At 39.3% G+C, this 22,025-nt stretch overlaps 1 protein-coding gene across 14 annotated transcripts in view; it reads left to right on the forward strand.

The window, feature by feature from the left end:
• Positions 1–22,025, forward strand: part of LOC134528296 (kinesin light chain) — a 247,810-nt gene that overhangs the window by 124,084 nt on the left and 101,701 nt on the right. For all 14 annotated transcript variants that reach the window (XM_063361796.1, XM_063361802.1, XM_063361793.1 and 11 more), the window contains one exon: positions 13,092–13,329. In XM_063361796.1, the coding sequence (XP_063217866.1) occupies positions 13,092–13,329 (238 nt within the window). The remainder of the gene's footprint in view (positions 1–13,091; positions 13,330–22,025) is intronic.

Raw genomic sequence — 22,025 nt, forward strand, 5'->3', positions numbered from 1 at the left:
GCAACTCGCGGGACTTCATACGCTCGACGAGAAGACTGCGCGCCAGTCCAGAGCTTTGCGCTTGGAGGAGGTAGAGCTATTAGCACCACTTTGTGACTAGGTGGACACCTCTAACTGCTGCATCACTCCTCTTCCACCAAGGCTACCCGCCGGGACCCAACCCTTATTTCTCGCAAGTGGAGTGAACATGGCGGACGTTGTCGTTGTGAACACCTCCAGGTGACTCGGTGTTCGGTAAACAAACACCGAGCGATGCTCAGGCATCGCCACAGCAGTGGCGGGCCTCGGTGGTCCGACTGTTTTGCCAGGCATCGAACCACGTGTCTGAAGTGATTACTTGGCAGAAAAAAAGAGCCTACGAGATGCTATTATTTATTCCAGTTATGGTGTCCATGCACACCTTTTGAGCTTTCGATGTTTTTGGGGTCTTAAGGCCTTGAAACGAAAAAAAAAAAAACTAGGTGGAACCTTTTCCGTAACACACGCAATGGTAAAGACTGCAGTATATTATATCCTTTTGAAATCTACCTAAAGCGACAGTAACGCTACAGATTCGACACTCGGATGGGTTCTCGCTGGTTTCTCGAAATTCGGGAGTGCATTATGGAAAACGGGCTGGAACGTAAATGAATGAGTTTCGGTAGATCATAAGTGAAGGTTGGGTATGGGTACCACTTTCGAGAATTGTTGAATTCGATGTGCAGTACGGGTGGCGTATGTCCAAAAACTTACATCAAGTCATGCACTCCCATTGCACAAATCTTTTAAAGATAACAGTACGGGTGACGTTTGTCGGTGGCGAGGGATATCCGCTGTGTCGGGATTGGCTGGAGCGCGTTGACGGCGGCGCCGCCGCTATTTCCGTCCCGCGCCCCCGCCCCTCCCCCCTGGGCCGCGTGCCTCACCTGGAGGGTGGCCGGCTATTCCTGGGTCCCCGCCGGATCCGGCGGACTGCGCCACGCCGCCTCGTCGCGCGCAGGCCCGGCACCGCGGCGTTCGCCAAGCCAAAGGGAAAGAAACTTCATATTTATTTATTAATTGCCTTATTCATAGTGCCGAAGTTAAGGCGCGCCGCCTTGTCTTACACTTAACCACGCGCATCTTTCCTAAGAAAAGCCTAAGATGTCCATCAAGTTCTGTCCCTGCCCGAACACGCCCGAATATTCACCTTCGGCCAACCTCGGGATTTGTTTAATTTTTTTCGCAGGAAAAATGAATTCAAATATTAAAAGTGGTCGGTTAGGTTAGCTACATTAAAAACACTTTAAAACACTATAGACGGTTAGTTAGGTTAGTATAGCTACATTAAACTAAACAGAGAAATATAAATATATATAAATAAACCCGAGGTTGGCCGAAGGTGAATATTCGGGCGTGTTCGGGCAGGGACAGACCTTGATGTACATCTTAGGCTTTCCCTTTACTAACTAGGTATATGCAAAATAAACGTGATAAATATTATAGCCTAGACATACCAAAAATTGTCACAAATACATTTCATTAAAAACTGAATTAACATAATCAGTACAAATATGAAAATAACAAAAAAAAATTAGCATGTATGATACACATGAGCTACCTAAAGTATAATATATTAAAGGCATAATATAAAAAGGCAATTTTTTTAGATCTAATGCTAAAGTTATAAAGATTTAAATATATTTAATAACCTAAACTAACGAAGACACAATTTAAATATATATACCAATACATTTTCTTAGAATAAATTATACATATATATACATTCACAAATATAGTATTAACTGTTTAATGATTTTTAAGAAGATGGACAGTATTTTAATACAATTCCTTGTCGAAGATCAGATCCAAATCCATGTTACACATCACTGGCAAATAATGAAAGACTCGCAGTTTATTTTTGTATTACAGTAGACTTCCGATGATCCCGGCATCCAAGGTTCGGAATGGCCGATGATCCGGCATCAGTGAGTAATGTACGGACTCTAGCCAACCAAGCTAAGGTTGAAAAAACGTCTTTACGTACGCACGTAAGTAGTTGTCGGAAGTGCTATGCGCGGCCCGGGACGAGGAGTCGGAAGCGTTCGGCGAGAACCGGAATCGCTCGGCAGTGATCGGTGCACTTCTCTTGAAATGTATACACGTAATGCATGCCAATTTGCATCCAGCATGAATGTGCCCAAGGTTTTCCCTGTGTCTATGCAGGTTTTACCTGGGCCCAACCTATCTCTAGTTATAGTCTAGATTTAAGAGTGAGGGGAGTTAGTCATGGCGCCAATCGCTGCCTTGACTGGCCAATCTCCTCCTAGCACATGATGCATGCTACCCTCTCCCTGCATGGCTAATCCCAGCATGACTAGGCGTATAGGCTTCGGCCTGAGACGCACCTAGGTCCCTCCCTAACCCGGACCTCTCCAAAATACACTTAGTTTTAGTTAGGTTAGGAAAAAAAATTTGTTCATCCCTGTGTTACTAGACAGTATTTGCAGCGAAACATCATCTTACAGATGCATTTTTTTTTCTACATCTTAGCGTTCAGCGATCGCGGGAGATACTTCCCGATAATACAGCATTTTCAGTAATCCGGCACCTTACGAAGTTCTTTGAACATGCCGGGTTATAGGAAGTCTGCTGTACTATGTTACTATTCTTGTAACTGTATAGAAAACACAGGTTTACAAAAAAAAAATGGAAATTTACTTTTACAAAAAGAAAATACTTCAGTTCAAACTATTTTAAATTTGCCATGTACCTGCCCATGTTTTTATAATTTTTTGACTATTCGTTGATAAATAGTCGAAGGCGTACGTAATGCGCATGCGTTGTTCCCCTAACTCGAGAGACAGCTTGTGTTCCTTGGAGTTGCAACAAAAAAGAAACTTGCGACGACCGCGAAAATGCGCTCTCACTGGTCTCCCATGTAATGGTAGTGATTATCGTCAGTCACTGTCTCCGTTAAGGACACGCATGATACCAGAGTCGGGCTAGAATACAAATGGAAAGATGTACTAAGAGTAGTTGTCAACACCAATGTTTAATTATAGTATTCCAGCCATTTTTGTTTTGTATGTATTGCGTGGGGAGAAGTGTAAAGCAGCTATTTCATAATACTAATGATTTGTGGTTGGTATGGAAATTATGAGTTAAACAACTTGGAGGTTGGATTGGATGTCCACGGCGTGATCAGGGCGATCTGACTAGATGATTCTACGATGGTTCGCAGTTGCCTTCCGCAGTTTTGTGGTGGCGTAACACAACATCCAATCCGGAACCTTGCGGGGGGGGGGGGATAAGAAGAAGAAGACAGAGTTTTCGACAAGTGAAACAAACGTTCAAATATAAATTTCTAACCATCGCAACGACCCGACAGGTTGGACATGTAAGGCAAATTTAAAAGCAAGAACGTTGCAGCTCAATTATATGGAGTAATAATTAATACTTTCCTTCGCTGCAAGTGACAACTTGCAAGCTGGCGTAAGTCTTACTTACGCCACTGAAATGGTTTTTCCCTTGGCGTGATAGTTGAAGATTATTTCGTGTAGGTTATTGAAAAAAAAAAAAAGAGTTGAAAATCGCATGGCTTTTTGTCAGGTGAACGTGAAGGCCATCGAAAAAGAGCTCTGTTGTCTCGACCATTACGACCAATCCAACCGTCAGTATCTTCAACCACTCTTGTACGAAGAGTGTCCAAAGGGGAACGCATGTCGAACTGAAATTACAGATTCGTTTTTAGCAAATTTCAGAAATTAGCTCAGGGGGCGCCATTTTGTGTAGATGGCGTTGCAAGCGAAAAAAAACCAAAACAGTCCTAGCTCATGCTCTTATATAAAACTGAGTTACTCTTTAATTGTGACCTTGAACTAACACTTCACAACGCTAACAGTTGAGACTATTACATTTTATTACTGGGACATTCTTTTATGGACATAAAACAGAAGTAACTTGTCAGTTTGGTTTATGTAATGAGTCACCCTCGCTTTGTTACGCCACCCCCTGGTTGTCAACTTTGTGCCGGAACAATGCCCGACGGGGCGGGGAACACAGCTTTCAGGAGGGCCGGGCTTCCGAAAAGGTTCAATCGACCGTGAACTCGACGGGCATAGCGGCGCTGGTTTTCCTCGGTCCTTTTCCGTGTCCGCGGGGAGGGGGAGAGTCGGCCTGCATTATGCATCGCTGCAATCTCCCCTCTGCGGCGTGCTGGCACCTCGGGGTCGATACTTCCCTTCGGGCGAACAGGCCCTGCCCGGGTGTGTGTCCGGCTACAGTAGTAGCACTGATATGACGAGCAGAAACCACATTCGGGTTGTTCAGCTGGAATTTGTTTGCGTGCTGTACGCATGCATGCCTACATATAGTCAAGTTTTCTCTTTGTGTATAGTTTTGCACTGGGGGAAAAAAAAAGATTAGTTGGAACTAAACAGTGCTGAAAATAAAATGGAAGAACACGACAGTGAAATCCTGAGCACGTCTACACTATAATTTTCTTTTGTATTTTTAGATGGATAGTCCTTGGAAACTCAGTTGCCAACGTTTATCACTTGTAGGATGCAAAGCAGAGCTTAATACCGTTTGTAATTTTACAAATGCTCTGCCTTGCAGTTTTACAAGTCATATTGTTGGGAACTGGGTTTCCAAGGATTTTCCATGTAAAAAGTACAATTTTGTTTTTTTTTTTTTGTTTGGTAGTCCGTGCGACTGAAAGGATGACGGTTGCAGTGATGCCAAGTTTTACGAATTTTACGTAATCATTACTGATTTAGTCTTCCAGTTACGAAATTACGGATTATTATTTATTGCGGAAACAGAAAGCTTTAGTGACACTTCTGAAGTACAGTATGTACCACCGTTTTGTATAGTAAACATAGCTTATGTAATTAAAAGGCAAACCTTTTGAAATAGCCTATTTAACATAAATAAAAATCCTTAAACTTATTTTAGCATTTTAAATGTTAATAGTTTGCAAAATTATATATGTTTTATATATTTTTTTTTAACTAGTTACAGAAAATGTTAGTGTTTATTTGTTTTTTCGAGTAGTATTTGGTGTTAAATTAATCGCACTAGTTTTACGCTTGTTATTTTTTAAATAACTGCCACACTGAACTTCTATCCAATATACGTGGACAACTATGCTTTATTTATTTATTTATTTATTTATTTATTTAACTGCGTTAACCCGTACTGCGCCTTGCAGCTCATTGCGCGCCTGTCGTGACAGATGAATATTGCGACTTAAAGTGGCAAAAAGTGAGGGGATAGCTGACCTCCCTTCCGACGTACTAAAGAAATAGGAAACTATATATAAACAACAAATTTCTGAAAAAAATAAAGTACCAGCAGGTTGGTTGTTGGCATTTCAACACGTTGAAAGGAACTTATTATGAAATAGTGACACTGCATCATCTTAAGATTTCATTATTGTGTGGTACCATGGGTCTGTCTCCCCCATTGAAGAGATTGAATTCAGAAAACTGATCCCTTCCCTTTCCCCCTTTTTTTGACCGTTTTGAGCCGGACGAGGTCGACGAGGCGTCGCGCGTTCAGGCTGTCCCACGCGGCGACGGAAATTAACCAGGTAGTTCCTGTGGGCGCGGCGTCGCTATTTCCTGTCCGGCTGTCCGACTGTCCGACTTCCTTCGCCGGAATCACGGCAGCACGATGGGTGAGCTGCGACGCGAAGCAAATCAAATAAAAAAATATAGTTTAAAAAACTAAAGAAACATGCTTTTAAAGATTATCAAACTAAAAAGTAAAAAATAATTTTAAAATTTAATTTATGACAATAGTATATAAGCAATACTAGTATAAATGAGAAAAAAGCTTGATGCGCTTTGTGCCATATGTTTTGTATATTAAGCGCCCCATGCTTTTTTCTCATTTATACTAGTATTGCTTATATACTATTGTCATAAATTAAATTTTAAAATTATTTTTTACTTTTTAGTTTGATAATCTTTAAAAGCATGTTTCTTTAGTTTTTTAAACTATATTTATTTTTAACTTTTTAGTTTGATATTCTTTAAAAGCTTTTTTTTTAGTTTTTTAAACTATATTTATGTATAATTATCATAGGGAAATGAGTTACCGACACTACCTATTACCATCTGAGATAACTATTTGGAGTTGCAACGTCACAAAGAAATGGTAAAGTCTCTCCGAATCATTTACAGTTAGATGTATGGATATAATCTTAGAATTTACCGGAAAAAATTTTTTTTTTTCGGCGTGGTCTGGAGTAGAACCCGCGATCGCTGAATCCGAAAGCTAACGTCACAGAAGTCGCGCGCCTTAGACCGCTCGGCTAACGAGCGTAATAAAATTGGTGGGACATTTTACAATCATGAGACACTCACTCTTAGTCGAAAGAGTTACAGACGGACAGACAATCATTTACAGTTAGATGTATGGATATAATCTTAGAATTTACCGGAAAAAAGAAAAAAACATTTTTTTTTTCGGCGTGGTTAAGCAAGCTGAAAGGCTAGCACAGAGGAAGGAACAATTGAAACTGGTAAAAGTATGTGCTTTGCAAGAAAAGAAAACTTAGTCGAAAGAGTTACAGACGGACAGACAAACATACAGGTGAAGCTAATATAAAGCATGTAAAAAAAATTGGTTGCCTGTAAAGTCGGTTTACGGACGATAGTTTAACGTGACAACGTTATATCAAAACATTGATGAAATGATTGCATACTTTTATGAATAAAATTGAATCATTTTTATTGAATTATCACTATTTTGTATGGAGTGAAATGAAATCTACAATTTAAATGATAATTTTACTTTTATTTGCACTCATTAATTCAAATATGTTTATTACTTTAACGAATAGATTATTTTAACTATAACTTTTATACATGTTTGCTATTTAACTTCTTCCAATCTGTGTTATTCTGTTAAGGATAGGACGATGATAGGAAATGTAGGAAACGAATGGAAGTGTTTCAAGTTTAATGTGCCTCGAAAAAGTCAAATCGATGGTTGTTCCAATCGAGTGGAAGAGAGATAGATGCGGCGCAAGCGTACAATGAGCGTAACGGGACAAGGTGCTTAACGGGACACTTTTTCGTGCGTGCAGCCGGCGTTCATCGATTTATTAGACGTTGTCACGTCAATAAATATTTTGTTAACCAACCGCGTTCGACGAAAAATCGACAGTGCAAGACTCACGGACGCGGCGTCCTTATCATAAAGTCTTCGCGGGTAGCGATGGTACTGAAATGATCACCAGAATTTCTTAATCTAAGAATGGTTAAACTGGTGCGTTGGTTATTATATTACGTGAATTTCTGTTTTTTTCCTCTTAATTCAGTTTTTTTTTCAATCACGAAAATACTTTCACGTACAATTATTTAAACAACTTGAAACCAAATTGGAAAAAACGATTGCGGTCTCGAATATGTGGTGCATTGTAATGGCAGTGATCTTTTTATATATTCTCGTTTCGGTTTTCCGCTCGGTTTAAAAACTACATGTTTACAATACGAAACTATGCTCTCTCATCGCGTCCGTAGCATGTCGTCTGTCGCGTTGTAGTGATTTCAGCATCGGTTCCAGCCCACGAATTTACTAGCCGCTTGCGTCCAGCGATTCCCAAACTCTTCTCAACCACGGCCAATTTTTTTTTATTAAAAAGTTTCTCGTGGAGCCTCATGAAGAGTTTGCCTTTGCGTGGTGTAGTGCCTGTTGTCTGCGCACCGTAGTATCGGATTCGAATTTAAATTCCTTCCAGCGCTCGGAAAAAAATTGGGGTGTGCACAGTTCAACCCAGAAATGGAACTAGGACAGTTATCGGGGAAAAATAATTTGACGTTTTTTTTTTTTTTTTTAAACCAATGATTCCCTAACGGGATAAGTGCGACGCTTGCTGGTGCTCCTAGCACGATGTCGCCTCTAAGCGCAAGGCTCTGAACTGGCGCGCAGTCTTCTCGTCGTGCATAGGGAAACGATGGGATTTGAGCGAGAAACATAACATTAGATGAGGGATAAATGAAGATAAAGATGTAATGCAAGGCCCTTGGGTGCTTTTAAGAATCTGTAGCGGATTTTTAATGTCTGAAAATTATTCTGAAAACACCTGATTTAGACATTTTCACTCTCTTAATAATGCAGTTTATAAATGACATACGGAAACATACCTACCAATTCGCCTTCGGCATATTCTTAAATGATCTTCGTAAAGAGACACCACTCGGATATCTTGAGCAGGTTTTAAATCACGCGGTTTCTTCTGAAGCTCTGCGCATCGTGTGTGTTCTCGTGGGCGTTGTCCGGGGAGCTCAGTTCTAAACTAACAAGAAACAGAGCGAAAGTGTTGCAGTGGCAAGACAACGTACTCTCATTCCAGAATAGCGATCATGTTCATCCTGATTACCGTTTTCCGTGTTTTTGAAACACTCCAGGAAAAAAAAATGGCTACTATATGCCGTGGCTGATTTTTTCTCTCTTATAGAACTGTTTATCGTGTGTTACCGTCATTTACGAGACGGTAAAGCACGATTAAAAAAAATTAAATTAAGAAATTCACGTTCTTGCAACGAAAATTTATATCAGTAAATTATTTAAATCGCTTCAAACAAAGTTATTACGCAAACAAATCATCGATATATAATAGGCCAGTTGTCACAGTTTCATATTTACTGAGTTGTGTTTTTTTTTTTCCTTCGGGGTAACAGTTTAAGCACGAAACTAGAGTTATTGTGGCTTCCTTTTAAAAATATCGCCAAAAGCTTGGATTTTAAACGGTTTTAAAGCACTGCGTAGAAAAAAAATTGTAAGCCTGAATTATGAACTAAATTGACATGACTTTCTGTGCTCTGTTGTAAAGAATCGGTCGCAGGAATTATCACGTAAAGGCCCCCCACACACGATAAGTGCGAACTGTCAGTTCGTACTTATCAGTCGGAACTGTCAGTTCGTACTTATCAGTTTGTTCTGTCGTGTTTGAGCAAGGACTGAAGGACTGACGAACTGATGGCTTCCCGTCAGATCGGACCGTGGGCTCGAGAGTCGTCAGTCCGAACTGTGGGAACAGCATCTCGCCCGTCCAAACCGTCAGTCAAAACAGTTAGTCCATCAACCGAGTGTTTTGCAGACTTATTTGTTTATGTTCTTTAGTTGTTTTGCTATTTTTTGACGTGACAACGTCTAATAAATCGATGAACGCCGGCTGCACGCACGAAAAACGATGACTCATTGTCCCGTTACGCTGTGTCCCGTTATGCTCATTGTACGCTTGCGCCGCATCTCTCTCTCTTACACTCGATTGGAACAACCATCGATTTGACTTTTTCGAGGCACATTAAACTTGAAACACTCCCATTCGTTTCCTACTTTTCCTATCATCGTCCTATCCTTAACAGAATAACACAGATTGGAAGGAGTTAAATAGCAAACATGTATAAAAGTTATAGTTAAAATGATCTCTTCGTTAAAGTAATAAACATATTTGAATTAATGAGTGAAAATGAAAGTAAATTTATCAATTAAATTGTAGATTTCATTTCACTCCTTCTTTGTATACATACAAAATAGTGATAATTCAATAAAAATGATTCAATTTTATTCATAAAAGTATGCAATCATTTCATCAATGTTTTGTTATGACGTCACGTTAAACTATCGTCCGTAAACCGACTTTACAGACAACCAATTTTTTTTATTTTTTATTTTCAAACTAAAAGTAGGCTACAACTTCATTCACAACATCCAAAGTTTCTTCCATATTATACGATGAAACGATTCATCCAGCAGAAACAAAGCTGATCGTATGTGGGGGAGGCTTCAGCAGTCTGAATTAGGAGCTGCCCTGATCGTGAGAGGTTGGCCTTAAAAGCAAGGGAAAAGGCGAAAATGGCGCTGAACGAAGGCGTTTGGTCAACTCTCGCAGGTGCGTGACCGCACTGCCCTCTTGAAGGCCACATAGTTTTTGTGATACAGTTTGCTTATTGTGGTGGAGGGGGGGGGTGTTAGTGAGGAAAAAGCCCGTTACCACACTGTTACAATTTTAACCTAAATTAACGAAAAACACTGGTTGCGAAAATTCAACGTACCCTCGTGAATTTACTCACAATATTCATCCTGTAGCATAAACAAAATCTTAAAAAATGTGTCAAATCAACAACCAAAACTCTTCCTCGTGCATGTTTGCTCTGTTTCCAGCTGAATAAAACGCCGGGGTCGAAATGCAGAGACGTTCATACGAACATCAAGTTATCTGGAACGACGAAGATAGCTTCGTTTATTTTAGCGGGATATTCTTTGTTGGTTGCAATTACTGACAGTGCAGAAACTAATTGTTCTGAGTTCTCAAAATAAAACTTCTAACTTAAAGAAGTAAAAATCATCACCAATGACTTAACAAAATCGAGAGTAGTAATAAAGATATTCCAGCAATCGTGGCAAGTTCGATCAAAATGAAATTGAATTCAGTTGGAGCCAAATGCAGTTTTAGCACTTGAAGTTGTTGCAGCACTTGGAGCACTTGGAGCTGTTGGAACTTGGAGTACTTGAAGCACTTTGAGCATTGGAGCACTTGAAGCACTTTGAGCATTGGAGCACTTGGAGCATTGGAACACTTGGAGCCAATGACTTTTGGAGCCAGTTTGTCACAAAAAGATGGTTTTATCCAGCGCAAGCGGTGATCAGAAAGGGAATGTTAATTTAACTCTCTAAACCTCCCACTATCGTTTGCAGCTGTGGGCACGAGGAGTGGCCATGGACGGTGATAACCGTAAATTGACTAAGATCCCTGGATAATTTATAACCAGTGCTCTTTGTGAATTTAAGGTAAAAATTTCTTAACAGTTACTAGTCTGGACAATAAAAACACAAACCTTGTTGACCAACTGGCTGCTACAAATAGTTTGTTGTTCTTCTGTGAAGTAATTGGGTTTTAATACTGAATTAATGATTTTTATTTAAAAAAAAACTTAAATACTACTGCCAATATGTCGTGGTCTTCAAAAGCCTTTTAATATGCGAACTCTGCCTTAACTAATGCGAATTTTTATTTTATTGTAAACGGCAACAAATTGTCATGACGCACATATGACATCTTTCAGTTTATTTTATATCCCATGTGATATTTCGTCCAGTTTCCATTAATCAAAAAAGTTTTAAATCTATGAGGTTTGTCATTTTTTTTGCTGGGATTTTCTGTTCGTGTGAATTGAGTTGCAATTAAAAAATTTGTAAACGCAGAAGTATTAATTCTATTAAACTGATATGTTTTCGTTATTTAATTTTTGGGTTATATTTTAATAACAAACCATTGGCCATTTTATTGCGATTTTTAAAAGTCAACTTGTTATTCTACCGTCGTTTTTTCCACGAGTTTGGTTTTTCCAAGTTAACTAGACTGCCGCTTGTTTCCCCGAACTCCCGCTGCGCACAGCTCAGTTGTGCTGCTTCGTTCCAACAGCGAATGCCGGCGAATGTGCTCACGGCAGTTTGAATGGCTAGGAGTGAGAACAGTCGCCGAAGAAGAAGAGACTTGCGAGCCCCCCCGCTCCAAGACTCCTGCACGGAGTCGTTTACCCAGCCCCGAACGCTCCCGACGCGAGGGCGTTGTTTCCACGAAGCAGCAGTTAATGTATTCATGGCTGTGCGGCGCGCGAGGGCCATGAATTCTGCGCGCGCGGGTCGATTACTCGCCCGCTCTCTCCCCCTCAGTCACCGGCGCTACTTACAAGGGACACCTTAAGATTCACCGACCCGCGATCAGTCCCCGAACATATCCGAAGTTCGCCGATCGTTCTTTCTAATCCGAGGTATGAATTTGCGTTTGTTTTTTTTTGGGTTAGGGAGGGGGGGGGGGGGAGGACATTTTGAGAATTATTACTTTTTGCAATTTTTGATTATTTTCAATATAGCGGACCAAACCTAATCAACCTTCAATTTTAGTTTCAATTAACAAGACATCTGAATACCTACCCTCCCGAAAGGGGGAAAATATTGTTTTTTTTCCCCTCAAGAATTTTAATACCTTATTAAATAAGGATTTTACGTATAACTTTTGTAACGATCTAACCTTACCAAGCTGCGTTTCAGTTACGGTAACCTATGCACGATAAAACCTACCTTCCTCAAAAAGAAAAAAAACAGACTTTCGTTTTATTTATAATCTAGGCGTGCGAAAACCTATAAATAAAGAAGGAATTTTTGCATTTTTTTGTAAATTGTTTATGTAACATACTTAACCTAACTTTTAATTTTTCAGCAGAAAATGCACTAAAATGCACGTTTTGGGATTATTTGGGCGTTTGACTCTTGGATAGTAGGTTTATCTTATCAGCGATCAGTGCTTCCTGTTAGCAGCTTGCTCTCGCATTGAGCCCGTTAGCTGGAGAGCCCGCTGTTATTTGTTATTAAGTGTTTGAAATGCTGCTTAGAGTAAATGTTCTCTGCTTATTTTTGAGTTTATGTTGAACGTATATTTTCCAGTTACGTTGGCTGAGCGTTTTGTAAATAAACGTCGGTCGCGTGAATGAATTCTTTTTTTTTTTGAAACAATATGTTACTTAAATCCAACAGTTCTTCCCTGTTTGTAGAGTAATAAGCAATAAACACTTTCTTAGAATTCTAATCCCAGGTTTGATTTTTTAAGCTACTTTTAGTGATTTATTACTCGCCTTGACAATATTATAAAAACAGTTTTTAGGACCACTCTCCCAAATTCAGCTCGTAGTTCGAAGTAACCTATATAATGCATCATTTAAGACAGGGTTTAAGTTTAAGTTTCGTACATCTTCATGGGATATATTCTCGAGGAGAACAGATACTAGCATTTTACTATAAAAAACATTTACTTTTTATTTAAACTTAATTTAATTCAGTATTAAGCCTGATTACCTGTTTCCTTCACCTTGTAATGTCCAAAATACAAAATTCTTGCTAAACACGTACCCATATTTCTACTAAAAAATGTATATATATTTAAGGTACATTTTCGATGATTTTTTTATGCAACCTTGCAAAGATGTCTTGGCCACGATACGGGGCAGTTATTAGAGTGTAAAGATGGCAGGTTTAGGGAGGGTTGAACTGTGTGCGTGGTCAGTAGATTGTCGTGAAGGGAGTGTGCTGACGGGGATGCCGTCGTCTGTCCGCAGGAAGAAGATAGAACACATCGGCAGAATGACGCAGATGACGCAGGAGGAGATCGTGACCAACACGAAGACGGTGGTGCAGGGTCTGGAGGCGCTCAAGAACGAGCACAACTCCATCCTGAACGGGCTGACGTCGAGCCTGGAGCTGGCCGCCGACCGCGCGCAGAACGTGGTCGAGGAGAAGCAGGGGCTCGTGCAGAAGTCGCTGGAGATGATCGAGCTGGGACTCGGCGAGGCGCAGGTGAGTCTGCCGGTGCGGCCTGCTCAAGTCTCTGTCTGCACCCTCTCCGCAACAAGTGTCTCCGTGTCTTTTCTATTACCAACAATCGACCCTCTCAACGATAGAGTCTCCGTGTCTTTTCTATTACCAACCATCGACCCTCTCAACGATAGTGTCTCCATGTCTTTTATGTTGCTCAGCAACGATCCTTTCCACAATAGTGTCCCTGTGTCTTTTCTATTACCAACCATCGACCCTCTCAACGATAGTGTCTCCATGTCTTTTATGTTAACTCAGCAACGACCCTTTCCACAATAGTGTCCCCGTGTCTTTTCTATTACCAACCATCGACCCTCTCATCGATAGTGTCTCCATGTATTTTATGTTAACACAAACGACCCTTTCCACAATAGTGTTTCAGTGTCTTCTATTACCAACCATCGACCCTCTCAACGATAGTGTCTCCATGTCTTTAATGTTGCTCAGCAACGACTCTTTCCACAATAGTGTCCCCGTGTCTTTTCTAATACCAACCACCGACCCTCTCAACGATAGTGTCTCCATGTCTTTTATGTTGCTCAGCAACGACTCTTTCCACCACAATAGTGTCCCCGTGTCTTTTCTATTACAAACCATCGACCCTCTCAACGATAGTGTCTCCATGTCTTTTATGTTGCTCAGCAACGATCCTTTCCACAATAGTGTCCCCGTGTCTTTTCTATTACCAACCATCGACCCTCTCAACGATAGTGTCTCCATGTCTTTTATGTTAACTCAGCAACGACCCTTTCCACAATAGTGTCCCCGTGTCTTTTCTATTACCAACCATCGACCCTCTCATCGATAGTGTCTCCATGTATTTTATGTTAACACAGAAACGACCCTTTCCACAATAGTGTTTCCGTGTCTTCTATTACCAACCATCGACCCTCTCAACGATAGTGTCTCCATGTCTTTTATGTTGCTCAGCAACGACTCTTTCCACAATAGTGTCCCTGTGTCTTTTCTAATACCAACCACCGACCCTCTCAACGATAGTGTCTCCATGTCTTTTATGTTGCTCAGCAACGACTCTTTCCACCACAATAGTGTCCCCGTGTCTTTTCTATTACAAACCATCGACCCTCTCAACGATAGTGTCTCCATGTATTTTATGTTACTCAGCAACGACCCTTTCCATAATAGGGTTCCCATTTCTTTTCTATTACCAACCATCGACCCTCTCATCGTTAGTGTCTCCATGTCTTTTATGTTAACTCAGAAACGACCCTTTCCACAATAGTGTCCCCGTGTCTTTTCTATTACCAACCATCGACCCTCTCAACGATAGTGTCTCCATGTATTTTATGTTACTCAGCAACGACCCTTTCCATAATAGTGTTCCCATTTCTTTTCTATTACCAACCATCGACCCTCTCATTGATAGTGTCTCCATGTCTTTTATGTTACTCAGCAACGACCCTTTCCACAATGGTGTCCCCGTGTCTTTTCTATTACTAACTGTAATCCACAGTGATCGGGTTTCGCTTATAGCATGTCCCACAAACCAGTTCACTTTTCTTAATTATAACTTCATCCACGTTTTTAGTCTTGACAGCTGAATTTCTTTCCCCCCCCCCCCATAATTTCTGAGAACATTGCGGGTAAATTTTAAGTTGTATTATTTCTTTGGGAAACAAAGTATTTTATGTAATGGAAAAGACTTTTGAGAAATGGCAGCTTAATGACTCGCATGAATTTTTCAAACCCGTGTACTCTTTCAAGCGATAAACCATTGGTTCACGAATTTATGGGTTGGAGGGAGGTCTGTAAAATGATTTTAAAAAGTCTGATTTTTATTAGTGTGGTTATCGAAATATTATTAATTATTTTTTTCCTTTGAGATTTATCTTAAATCTTAACAAGCATTTGTTGCAAAATAGAATTCAAAACTGAAAGGGGTGGTATTTAGTTGCTATATTGCTTTTTTTTCCCCACTATTAATTGGTTTCTTTGCTCATTTTGCTAAATATTATCTCTTCCTTAACTGTTTTTCGTGTTTTTTTTAACGACCTCTAAAAACGCAGCGATGACTTGCAAATGGCTCTAGCATAGGGCCATATGCTAAGAATGTATATAGATCACGCGCGCAAATTATGCCTTGAAAAAATATTTGAGCACTACAGTGAATGGTTTGTTTGCCAGCAGAACTGTACAAAAATAGTATGTTATAGCTCGACTTCCCACGGATATGATCAACTATAAAATATCACGTTCTCGTAAGTGACCGGTGTTTTCAGAAATCATTTACCTGCTAACACGCACTGCCTATAACTAAATAATTTCTTTGTCATCTTTTTAGACAGTTTTTTTGTCACGAAACAAAACAACCAGAATTTGTTCAGAAGTCACATGCGGAAGGTAGCTGTCCATGTGAAAAGCACTCAACGCTCAAATCTATTCCTGGTGTCTGTGGGTCATCTTTAAAATATAGACATATGCGATCGCGGACTTTCCTGTAGGGCTTTTTAAGTAATACAATTCTGTGGTGCATTTATTTGATGTACTAGTCATGTATAATTCAGCATTAAGCCATGTAAGCACCCTAAAAGCGTATTTTTACAACTTGATTACAAAACACCAAGACTTATTTACTATCTTTAAATATTTAATACGAATGTTTTATACACAAAAACCTTCCGGAAGAAATTCTCTAAATGATGGTGAAAACCAATCAAAATGAGTTGTGAAGTTTATAAGAAGTAAGAAAATAGACAAACGTGGATAGAGACTTTGTTTTATAAAATTAGACGAAACATTTCTCTACTGGTAGACTTTTTAGAATTAACATTATATTCATTTTAGAAGGATAAGTATCCTTTGCATTTATTGCATAATTAGCTGTAGAAGTCCTACTTTTAAAGTTTTTGGTAGCTTGGATTTCATTACTACTGAAACAATCAGGACTAAAAGGCAATGCTGATTGCGACGACTGGCATAATTATTACGTATTTATCTCGCATAAATTTTCGGTCTTTTATTGAAGTGCCAAAATTCTCAAATATCATAGGAGGTATACGACACAAATATAAAGTAATGTTATCTTAGAGAAATTAAAATTGTAATGGAATTTCAAGCACCATTGCATTGTAACCAGGAATGTTTCAATCCTTTAATGTTTAATTAATCAATTGACCTGGTCTGGTAGTCATTAGGTTAAAAGAAACACTGGTTGTTAATAAATGAAATTGACGAAAAAATGTACAAGCAGAGCAATGTTTGACATAAATATTTAAGAGGAGGCATGACAGAATCGAAATACGCAACTACTTTCCATCATCTTTCCAAATTTGTTTTCCTTACAGCGTAATTTGTAATTTAGAGGAATACCTAAGTTTGTAACTGGCTGCCTGAAGTATAGCGCGACAGGAAACCAAAGAGCCTTCTCGGACATTGGCATTGGTGTCTGTGCAGGTTTTTTTTGCTTGTTGTCGCATTTATAGTGGTGTTTAGTATTTAATTTATAGGAATAACTATGATTGTAATAATACCGGCCATACACAATATATTATAGTGTTTGAAAATCTCTTGAATGTTAGATCTCTACTTTAATGAAGGCATAACTTTGATATTAAACGTTATAACATTGTTATGACGTGGAAATTGTTTAAACCAATATTTAACACGTAATTATAGGTGCTAAACGCCCTTCAAGCGCCTGAAACGCGTTAAAGCTGTAGTTAGGCGAGGTTAGAAGTGACAACTGCTTGCGTAATCACGTAGCTGGCTGCAACACGTCATTTCAATGTGTGGTGTGAAATTGACATCTGTCGATAATTACAGTCGCTTGGAGCATATGCAACCCGCCGTGCAGCTCCGTGCTGCTCTTTGCAGACAAGCGCGGGCGTTCCAAAATGGCAGTTTGAATTTCAACCACTTCAGCCATCCGAACTGGAGCCGATCCGAATTTCGGTTCTGGGTTCCCTCCACCCTCCCCCAGGCATGTCGGACATTGCCGTGAGCTCATGGATTTGCCCGGGGTTATTATGTTTCACAAACAAATTGAATTCCGTTGCCGCTCTGTCTTAACCGTTTCATTCATCATCCGTTTGTAATGACTTCGATGTTGACGAAAAGATAAATTCTTCCTTACTCATTCATTCATTTATTCATGAAACTGTTTCTTTCACGTATCATTCGCATTTATATTTATTAGACAAAAGCTTGAAGTCTGAACAATAATACAGTGTAGTCTATAATACTGATTTACGTGTTTAACTTACACTTCTAAGCATTATCATTTTTGAATTAATATGGTCTGCAAGTTAAGCAACTCGCCCATGCTTTTTTCTCCGACACTTACTGAAGCAAACCAGTGCACTTTTCTTAATCGTAACTTCATCCACGTTTTTAGTCTTCACAGCTGAATTTTTTCTTCTATCATTTCTGAGAACATTACGGGTAAATGGTAGGTTAGATCATTTCTTCGGAAAACAAAGTATTTTATGTAATGAAATAACTTTTGGGAAATGGCAGTTTAATGACTCTCATGAATTTTTCAAACACGTGTACTCTTTCAAGCGATATACCATTGGTTCGGAAATTTACAGGGGGGGGGGTGTAAATTGATTAAAAAAACGTATTTTTGTGTATTTATCGAAATATTATTGATTTTATTTATTCCTTTGAGACATATCTTAAATCTGAACAGGAATTTGTTGCAAAATGTCATTCAAAACTAAAAAGGGGTGGTATTTAGTTGCTATATTGCTTTATCTTTCTTTCACTATCAATTGGTTTGTTTGCTCAATTTGCAAAATATTGTGTTCGAAACAAAATCATATAGAGCAGGTATTTCGTGAAACCATTTTAAACATTTTTTTCCCGTATTAATTAAGTTTGGGTTTAAATTCCTCCCCATCACCGTGGCCAAAAAGGAATTTTTGGGGGCAGAGGGTCACTTGCCACATCTCGGTCTCTTGACCATTGTTCTCTAAGGACGGTATTCCAATACACAGAAAAAAGTTTAGGTGTTAACTATGCTACATCTGTACGCTGACCGTATTCCTAGTGCTTGATAGGACACGGCCAGTCTGTTATTTCCAGAGATGAATTTTTGTGGACGTCCTATTGCCCAAATTACGCGCATGCGCAGAGCTCACGTTTTCGTTGATTTCGTCCAGATGTATTTAGTCGACTTGTGTATAGTCATTTTTGTGATCATCGGGGGACGTACCAAGCGTAATGTTGTTCCAAATGAAAATCTATGATATCAGAACTATCCTGGAATAAATTTTTGTACACTTTAATAGTCATAACAAGAAATAATCGCACCTTAAAAAGTACTTAAAAATTTAACAAGGCGGTTCTATTTTTGAGCGATGGTTCTGGTATCTCTAGTATTTTTGCCGTAACAATTCGATGGTTGCGAAACGTCCGCTAGAATGTGTAGAAACAAGTTTCTAGCCTCGCGCAGGGCACCGTCATTAAAACGGTCGCCGATCTGTTCCTTTACTGGGATTCGATTTGTACACGTTCTGGAATACGGCCCGCGAGTTAGGTGACAGTTGTATCCCAACAAGGCAGTGCTTATTCGCTACCTTGCCCGAACGTCTTGGAATACCGCCCCTAATGCGTCCAGAAATTGTGTCCAGTACGTGGACCCTCGCCATTCCGTCCACATTCCCATCTTTTGCCTGCAGGAAGTTGAGGTCACGGGCTTCGAATCTCGTGACTAGGAGGAAATTAACGTTTCTTTCATTTGCGCATCCTACTTCCTACTAATATTATAAACGCGAAAGTTTGTAAGTATGGATGGATGGATGGATGGATGTTTGTTACTCTTTCACGTAAAAACTACTGAATGGATTTGAATGAAATTTGGCCTACAGCTAGCTTATAACCTGGATTAACACATAGACCCCATATTATTATGAAATTCCATCCCTAAGGAAGTGAAAAAGTGATAATTTCATTTTATAACAGAAAAAATCATAGTCATAGACATACAAATAGTGAGTGAGTGTCATTTCTCTATGTCTGACACACGACCATACACATAGTAAGGTCTGGCAAATTAATATTTTTTCTCCTTTGTGAGATCAGTCCGCTTTGTGGAGCTCCCAGCGGCTAGCAAAATAAAGGCGCTAATAACAGTTTTGTTCTTAACTTCGTCAATAGATCGAGTTGCCTTGAATTTTAAACGCACCATCGTTTGATGCGTTTGTCATGTCTTTAATTTTCGTTTGTTTGTGCCGTATGCGTTCCTATACCATTCATCCGATTGCGATGAAATTTTGGTGATTTGTTATGCCCATGCCCATGAAGGTTACTGAGACGGTATAACTATTTTTCAATAGTTGGAGCACGAATCGTGTCAAAAAAATGTGTTTATTTCATTTTATATAGCGGCAGTTTGTTTGTTTTTGTTGTATAAGTCCGCACGCATGACACAATTTATTTAAATATAAAAGAGAGACAGAGATAGAGTGATAGAGTGAGATAGAGACGGAGAGATAAGTTGAGATAGAGCGATGTATAGAGAATGAAATGGGTTAGATAAAGAGATATACCTATAGATGTATAGAGCTCTATAGAGACTTATATACAGAAGATATATAGATTGTGGGAAGTATATATGTAGATATAAAGAGATAATAGAGATAGAGAGATACATAGATGTATTTAGATGTAGATAGAGATAAATATATGGAGAGAGATGGATAGATGATTTGTATATGTGGAACTACTTCAAACATATTACAAAACAAAACTGAATGAGGCATTGCAATGCAGGCCGAGCATTAGCTAGATAATGGAATCTTTTCAATATTAGTAATCTCTTATTTTTCAGCTTTTTTCTATATTGCTTTATAAAGTCTAAATTACATACAGACCAGGTGAATAACTATAAACTGGCAAAACAACGTCTGTCGGGATCTGAAAGTGATATAAATTAATTTTCACACTTGACATTCAAATTAAGAAGACAATTACTAACTACACCCTGTGTTCAGCCCGGGCAACGCCGGGTATTGCAGCTAGTCACATCATACAGTTGAATAAATTCGTCCTAAAATCACGAATAACTTTTGTCACAAATTATCCAGGATACTTCGCAATTTTACTGCATCCCATATGCTTACACTAACTCGAGATTTGTAGGGATGCGACACTCGCATGCACTTATGCGTCCCTACACCCATTAGCTTCGGAATCGTGACTTATTCTGTTTTTACATAATATTACTTCAGATTTTCGGCATAAGATTTGTTTAAAATGTAATAAGCGTAAGTGATTACTCAAAAAGAGACAAATAAAGGCGTTAGTAAAAAATATGGAAAGGCGAATGTAAACTATATGGTTATTTGAAGTTGCTTGGCTTCTGGGTTGTAGCCGTGTCCTTGGTGAATTATTAGCCAATGACACGGCTACAACCCAGAAGCCAAGCTACTTCAGAAAATGGCCGTGAAAGCCTGCGAACAATATTAAATGGTTATTTAATGCTCATAAGTATGTTTTATAATTTGAGATCCATCACAATATTTTTATTTTGATCGCTAACATTAAATCTTTTAAATCGGTCGTTGTTATTTATGTTTTGCTGAATATTCGTAGATGTGTCACGAGTCAGAATGGCTACGTGAACACTAGCACGACCAACTGTCAACAGGTGGTGCTAGCAGTGAAAGAATTCGGATACAATCCATCCCTTCCAAGTGCGTCCTCTACATTGTGGCTGCATTTGCCAAGGAACGTAGGGATGTGTGTTCTACGGACGCATCCCAGTGTATTCGGATACAGCTCGGGTCCTCAGAATCTTACCCGGGCACACACCCGGAGCTTCAGGAATAACCACGAGATCTGAAAACTGCTCAAAATATCCGTGTAGGGGTGTTTACAAAAAAAATAGCATTTAAGAATACGAATGAATAGTTCTGTTTCCAGATTTAGTTTTTTATACAGTATTTATCGAAGATAGAAAATGGTTTTAACGCGTGTTTTCAGAATGATGTCAGGATAAACCGGGTGTAGATTTTTGAAAGCACTAAAGGGACTTGCATTACACCTTTATCTTCTTTTATTCACTGTACAATTTTATGGTTACCACTCGAATCTTATCATAGTTTGCTCATGCACGAAGGGAATATTGCGCGTCAGTCCACAGCCGTGCGCTGAGAGGCGATACCGCGGCAGAAGCACCAGCGAGCGTCGCACTTAAGGGGGATCAGGTCCTGCCATCTTGGTTTTTTTCTATCTTTTTGCTGTAATAATAATTTTGAACTACTTACCCTAATATTTGGCATGTCAAAGCATAAATCGTATCTCCCAGACCTTCTATACCTTGTTGCAACTACACATTTACTAACAGACTCTATTCCGTAAACGCCGCGAGGAAATAACTTAGTATTTCACGCAGGCGACTACAGCGGTCTTGATATAACCACACCAGTTCATAAGTGTTGACTTCTACAAGTAGCCAAAGCTAAGTCCTATGTCATGTCAAACCAAATCATTTAGCACGGAAGCTTTTTGCAAGCGGTATTAAAGTATTTGAAATTGCAAAATGGAGAGGCCTAATTCCCCTTAATCTTCCTGTCTTTCTAACACAAATACACCCCTGACTAGGCGGACACAATGTTTGCCACTAAGCCACCTGGCTCCGTATGCTCGAAATATTGCTGTATTATTTTCAATATTTCATAAATACATTTATAGTCAATATTTTAGTTTATTCA

Source organism: Bacillus rossius, chromosome 1, assembly GCF_032445375.1.
Source record: "Bacillus rossius redtenbacheri isolate Brsri chromosome 1, Brsri_v3, whole genome shotgun sequence".
Lineage (NCBI taxonomy): Eukaryota > Metazoa > Arthropoda > Insecta > Phasmatodea > Bacillidae > Bacillus > Bacillus rossius.